This window comes from Oncorhynchus keta, chromosome 15 (assembly GCF_023373465.1).
Source record: "Oncorhynchus keta strain PuntledgeMale-10-30-2019 chromosome 15, Oket_V2, whole genome shotgun sequence".
Lineage (NCBI taxonomy): Eukaryota > Metazoa > Chordata > Actinopteri > Salmoniformes > Salmonidae > Oncorhynchus > Oncorhynchus keta.
In genome coordinates this window covers 6,622,685-6,630,184 of record NC_068435.1, presented here as the reverse complement: position 1 = coordinate 6,630,184, position 7,500 = coordinate 6,622,685, and the positions used below count along the sequence as shown (strand labels likewise).

The following is a 7,500-nucleotide window of genomic DNA, read 5'->3' as shown; positions in this document are numbered from 1 at the left end:
GACAGAGTAAAGACAGAGTAAAGACAGATTAAAGACAGTAAAGACAGTAAAGACAGAGTAAAGACAGAGTAAAGACAGAAAGACAGAGTAAAGACAGTAAAGACATCTCTCTCTCTCTCTGCAGGGTGAGCTGGGGTCCACCGGCTCTCCAGGTGCTCCAGGAGAGGATGGCCAGAGAGTGAGTACCCCCAAACTACACATCCCATGATGCTGTCTGATAAACCTCTCCCTCTATTCCACAATAACCCACTCTTCTCTTCGCTCTCTTCTCGACAGGGCGAGGACGGTGAGATCGGACAGAGGGGTCTGGCTGGAGAGAGTGTAAGTATTTTCTAATGTGTAATACCATTGTCACAGATAACAGACTTGTGTATCAGAGTATTATGCTTCAGACAGACTTGCAGAGGTGCAAGGAAAATAGTAGCCCGGAGGTTGAAGATGACATCACTCAAACGCCTCAGTCTCCTTTCCCCAACACACACTTCTTACCTGCCCACTTCCCCTCTATGCCCATTACATCAATTACTTAAACAGAAGTCCCCACCCTTCTCTCTTTGCACTTTCCTCCCAACCTTCTTTTCCCCAATCGCCTTCTCCTTCCCTCCTCATCTCTCCCCTCCTACCTCTCCCCACTTCTCCTCTCCCAAACCCTTCATCCCCTCCCTTTCTTCCCTCCTTATCAATTCAATTTCATTTCAATATCAATTAAAGGGGCTTTATTGGGATGGGAAACATATTTTCACATTGACAAAGCTATCTCTTACCACTTTTCCTCTTCTCTCATTTCCCTCCCCTACTTCCCTCCTCTCCCTCCTCTCCCTACCTTTCCCTACTTCCCTCCTCTCCCTACCTCTGCCCACTTCTCCTTTCCCTCCCCCACTTCCCTCCTCTCCCTCCCCAATTCCCTCCTCTCCCTCCTCTCCCTACCTTTCCCTACTTCCCTCCTCTCCCTACCTCTGCCCACTTCTCCTTTCCCTCCCCCACTTCCCTCCTCTCCCTCCCCAATTCCCTCCTCTCCCTCCTCTCCCTACCTTTCCCTACTTCCCTCCTCTCCCTACCTCTCCCATGTGTGAGACAGACAGAGTTGGAGTATCTAATAGCTCCTCACAGGAAATATATAGGAATGAAAATAGAAAACCGGAGATATATAGCTTGAGAAGCTTTTCTCACTTTACCCATGAGAGATAACTTCATTCTCCTCCTGGCTGGCCTCATATGAACCATAGAAAGATATCCTCAATGTATGGTCTGTATGGCCCAATATTCTCTGTCCTATTTATTGTACAAATGTCCAAAAGACAAAAGACTGCAGTAAATACAGATCAGTGAGCAGTGAAGTACTTGTAGTTACCATAATGGCCACATGAGGTCAGTGTTGCTATTTCTCAGCTAGACTTCAGTGGACACTGTACATTCTGCCAACACCATTGATGATTCTGCAACTACGGGCTTTGTTGTGTTCCCCGGGGGGTTGATTTATGAGAAAATACTTCATGTTTTATTATTCATTTGTTTACTTTAAAAAATAAAAAAAAGGGCACCAATTCATCCACCTTTAGAGAGCCTTGACGATCGTTCCACAAGTGAGGTGCAAAAAAAATAAAAGCAGATTAATGTAACTCAGTGGCGACTGAAGATATTTCCAGAGTTAACCATCCCTGAGACTGGTGTCTCTGTAAGTTAACAATGAGGTGGCCCAGCTGGTATTTAATAGCTGATGGCTCAGCTGGTATTTAAGAGCTGCTGGTCCCAGCTGGTATTTAAATGCTGCTGGTCCCAGCTGGTATTTAAGAGCTGCTGGCTCAGCTGGTATTTAAGAGCTGCTGATCCCAGCTGGTATTTAAGAGCTGATGGCTCAGCTGGTATTTAAGAGCTGATGGCTCAGCTGGTATTTAAGAGCTGATGGCCCAGCTGGTATTTAAGAGCTGATGGCTCAGCTGGTATTTAAGAGCTGCTGATCCCAGCTGGTATTTAAGAGCTGATGGCTCAGCTGGTATTTAAGAGCTGCTGATCCCAGCTGGTATTTAAGAGCTGATGGCCCAGCTGGTATTTAAGAGCTGATGGCTCAGCTGGTATTTAAGAGCTGCTGGCTCAGCTGGTATTCAAGAGCTGATGGCCCAGCTGGTATTTAAGAGCTGATGGCTCAGCTGGTATTTAAGAGCTGATGGCTCAGCTGGTATTTAATAACATAAAATTGATCAGAAATACAGTGTAGACATTGTTAATGTTGTAAATGACTATTGTAGCTGGAAACGGCTGATCTATCTATATCTACATAGGCGTACAGAGGTCCATTATCAGCAACCATCACTCCTGTGTTCCAATGTCACGTTGTGTTAGCTAATCCAAGTTTATCATTTTTAAAAGGCTAATTGATCATTAGAAAACCATTTTGTAATTATGTTAGCACAGCTGAAAACTGCTGTCCTGATTAAAGAAGCAAAAAAACTGTCCCTCTTTGGACTAGTTGAGTATCTGGAGCATCAGCATTTGTGGGTTTGATTACAGGCTCAAAATGGTCAGAAACAAATACCTTTCTTCTGAAACTCATTAGTCTAATGAAGGTTATTCCATGCGAGAAATTGTCTTAGAAACTGAGGATCTCGTACAACGCTGTGTGCTACTCCCTTCACAGAACAGCGCAAACTGGCTCTAACCAGAATAGAAAGAGGAGTGGGAGGCCCCGGTGCACAACTGAGCGAATTAATTTATTTGCAAATTTATTTGCAAATTATGGTGAAAAATAAGTATTTGGTCACCTACAAGCAAGCAAGATTTCTGGCTCACACAGACCTGAAACTTCTTCTTTAAGAGACTCCTCTGTCCTCCACTCGTTACCTGTATTAATGGCACCTGTTTGAACTTGTTATCAGTATAAAAGACACATGTCCACAACCTCAAACAGTCACACTCCAAACTCCACTATGGCCAAGACCAAAGAGCTGTCAAAGGACACCAGAAACAAAATTGTAGACCTGCACCAGGCTGGGAAGACTGAATCTGCAATAGGTAAGCAGCTTGGTTTGAAGAAATCAACTGTGGGAGCAATTATTAGGAAATGGAAGACATACAAGACCACTGATAATCTCCCTCGATCTGGGGCTCCACGCAGGCCTCTCTCATCTTTTTAAGTGGGAGAACTTGCACAATTGGTGGCTGACTAAATACTTTTTTCCCCCACTGTATATGGATCAAAATAAACAGGAAAACGTCTGGAGAAAGTGTTCGGGGGGGAAATGTGTATTGTTGAATATAAAATGTTTTACAGCCATTACCAGTTAATGGTTCCTGACAAAATGAAAAAAAAGTATTTCAGATTTATTTTTGTCAACAATGCCAAAGTCACCCTCGAACAACACTTGCTGTTTAGGATTGTAATGTTTATATGTGTGTTTCTGTTTCTGACCTGTTTTACAGGGTCCTAGAGGGTTGCTTGGTCCTAGAGGATCCCCTGGGACTGGTGGACAGCGTGTATGTATACAGTACCTCTACAATACTGCAATACTACTGCAATGCTACTGCAATACTACTGCAATACTACTGCAATGTTACTGCAATGCTACTGTAATTCTACTGCAATGCTTCTGCAATACTAATGCAATACTACTGTAATGCTTCTGCAATACTACTGCAATACTACTGCAATGTTACTGCAATGTTACTGCAATGCTTCTGCAATATTACTGCAATACTACTGCAATGTTACTGCAATGTTACTGCAATGCTTCTGCAATATTACTGCAATACTACTGCAATGCTGCTAAAGCTGTGCCTCTACAATACTGCAATACTACTGCAATGCTACTGAAATACTAGTGCAATACTAGTGCAATACTACTACAATGCTACTGCAATGCTTCTGCAATACTACTGCAATACTACTGCAATGTTACTGCAATGTTACTGCAATGCTACTGCAATGCTTCTGCAATACTACTGCAATACTACTGCAATGCTACTGCAATGCTTCTGCAATACTACTACAATACTACTGCAATACTACTGCAATGCTGCTAAAGCTGTGCCTCTACAATACTGCAATACTACTGCAATGCTACTGCAATACTACTGCAATACTTGTGCAATACCACTACAATGCTACTGCAATGCTTCTGCAATACTACTGCAATACTACTGCAATGTTACTGCAATGTTACTGCAATGCTACTGCAATGCGTCTGCAATACTACTGCAATACTACTGCAATACTACTGCAATACTACTGCAATGTTACTGCAATGCTACTGCAATGCTTCTGCAATACTACTGCAATACTACTGCAATACTACTGTAATGCTTCTGCAATACTACTGCAATACTACTGCAATACTACTGTAATGCTTCTGCAATACTACTGCAATGCTACTGCAATACTACTGCAATACTTGTGCAATACCACTACAATGCTACTGCAATGCTTCTGCAATACTACTGCAATACTACTGCAATGTTACTGCAATGTTACTGCAATGCTACTGCAATGCGTCTGCAATACTACTGCAATACTACTGCAATACTACTGCAATACTACTGCAATGTTACTGCAATGCTACTGCAATGCTTCTGCAATACTACTGCAATACTACTGCAATACTACTGTAATGCTTCTGCAATACTACTGCAATACTACTGCAATACTACTGCAATACTACTGCAATAATACTGCAATAATACTGCAATACTACTGCAATAATACTGCAATGCTACTGCAATACTACTGCAATAATACGGCAATAATACTGCAATAATACTGCAATACTACTGCAATGCTACTGCAATACTACTGCAATAATACTGCAATAATACTGCAATACTACTGCAATAATACTGCAATGCTACTGCAATACTACTGCAATACTACTGCAATAATACTGCAATACTACTGCAATAATACTGCAATACTACTGCAATGCTTCTGCAATACTACTGCAATAATACTGCAATGCTACTGCAATACTACTGCAATAATACTGCAATAATACTGCAATACTACTGCAATAATACTGCAATACTACTGCAATGCTGCTAAAGCTGTTAAAACTAAACGTGTCTCAAATATGTTCACAGGGTCTCGCTGGGCTGGACGGACAAGCTGGTCCCAAAGGAAACCAGGTGAGAAAGTGTATCTGATTATTCATTATACATCACTACACACAGACAGATGGTCATTATCCATCACTACACACAGCCCTAACTAGACAGATGGTCATTATACATCACTACACACAGCCCTAACTAGACAGATGGTCATTATACATCACTACACACAGACAGATGGTCATTATACATCACTACACACAGACAGATGGTCATTATACATCACTACACACAGACAGATGGTCATTATCCATCACTACACACAGCCCTAACTAGACAGATGGTCATTATCCATCACTACACACAGACAGATGGTCATTATCCATCACTACACACAGCCCTAACTAGACAGATGGTCATTATACATCACTACACACAGACAGATGGTCATTATACATCACTACACACAGCCCTAACTAGACAGATGGTCATTATACATCACTACACACAGCCCTAACTAGACAGATGGTCATTATACATCTCTACACACAGACAGATGGTCATTATACATCACTACACACAGCCCTAACTAGACAGATGGTCATTATACATCTCTACACACAGACAGATGGTCATTATACATCACTACACACAGCCCTAACTAGACAGATGGTCATTATACATCACTACACACAGCCCTAACTAGGCAGTCATTTTCACAATTTCACAGTATTGTTACAACCTCATAGTGTGTAATTATATATAAAACACAGGACAATCATGTTGTTGTTTTTTACTACACTGGGCCTTTATCAACAAACAACAGTACAACAGGCCCCACCAACATCCTCAACCATCTCACAGGCCTCTTTCCCTCTGTGTAGACCTGTGTCTGGTCGAACGAGGCAGCATAGTCTCAACAAGGATATGACTAACACACAGTTCCAGGCAGCTCTGTTATCGTTAAACCATTTCCTGTCTGTCTGAAGCTCTATATTCAATGTTGTTGTTTTTTTCTCACACAATTCAAACAGTCAAAAGCGTAAAATGTCTTCGATCCACTTAATCAAAGCTGGTATCAGGAAGTTGCCCAGGGGGAGGGCATTACAACAGTTTGTTCATGTCTAGTCTAGGCTACTTAGACTCTAGTCTAGGCTACTTAGACTCTAGTCTAGGCTACCTAGACTCTAGTCTAGGCTACTTAGACTCTAGTCTAGGCTACTTAGACTCTAGTCTAGGCTACTTAGACTCTAGTCTAGGCTACTTAAACTCTAGTGTAGGCTACTTAAACTCTAGTCTAGGCTACTTAGACTCTAGTCTAGGCTACTTAGACTCTAGTCTAGGCTACTTAAACTCTAGTCTAGGCTACTTAAACTCTAGTCTAGGCTACTTAAACTCTAGTGTAGGCTACTTAGACTCTAGTGTAGGCTACTTAAACTCTAGTCGAGGCTACTTAAACTCTAGTCTAGACTTAGATGTGTCATTAAACTCTAGTCTAGGCTACTTAGACTCTAGTGTAGGCTACTTAGACTCTAGTGTAGGCTACTTAGACTCTAGTGTAGGTTACTTAAACTCTAGTGTAGGCTACTTAAACTCTAGTCTAGGCTACTTAAACTCTAGTCTAGGCTACTTAAACTCTAGTGTAGGCTACTTAAACTCTAGTGTAGGCTACTTAGACTCTAGTGTAGGCTACTTAAACTCTAGTCTAGGCTACTTAAACTCTAGTCTAGGCTACTTAGAATCTAGTGTAGGCTACTTAAACTCTAGTCTAGGCTACTTAGACTCTAGTGTAGGCTACTTAAACTCTAGTCTAGGCTACCTAGTCTCTAGTGTAGGCTACTTAAACTCTAGTCTAGGCTACTTAGACTCTAGTCTCCTACTTAAACCTAGTCTAGGCTACTCTTAGTCTAGGCTACTGTAGACTCTAGTGTAGGCTACTTAGACTCTAGTGTAGGCTACTTAAACTCTAGTGTAGGCTACTTAAACTCTAGTCTAGGCTACTTAAACTCTAGTCTAGGCTACTTAGACTCTAGTGTAGGCTACTTAAACTCTAGTCTAGGCTACTTAGACTCTAGTGTAGGCTACTTAAACTCTAGTCTAGGCTACTTAAACTCTAGTCTAGGCTACTTAGAATCTAGTGTAGGCTACTTAAACTCTAGTCTAGGCTACTTAGACTCTAGTGTAGGCTACTTAAACTCTAGTCTAGGCTACTTAGACTCTAGTGTAGGCTACTTAGAATCTAGTGTAGGCTACTTAAACTCTAGTGTAGGCTACTTAAACTCTAGTCTAGGCTACTTAAACTCTAGTCTAGGCTACTTAGACTCTAGTGTAGGCTACTTAAACTCTAGTCTAGGCTACTTAGACTCTAGTGTAGGCTACTTAAACTCTAGTCTAGGCTACTTAGACTCTAGTGTAGGCTACTTAAACTCTAGTCTAGGCTACTTAAACTCTAGTCTAGGCTAC

The 7,500-nt window shown here is 41.6% G+C and overlaps 1 protein-coding gene across 1 annotated transcript in view; it reads left to right on the top strand.

Annotated features, from left to right (window-relative positions):
• The window catches only part of LOC118377354 (collagen alpha-1(XI) chain-like), a 233,450-nt gene that overhangs the window by 145,104 nt on the left and 80,846 nt on the right, over positions 1-7,500 (top strand). Inside the window, 4 exon segments of the mRNA XM_052463126.1 lie at positions 125-178; positions 277-321; positions 3,418-3,471; positions 5,068-5,112. Of these exon segments, the coding sequence (XP_052319086.1) occupies positions 125-178; positions 277-321; positions 3,418-3,471; positions 5,068-5,112 (198 nt within the window).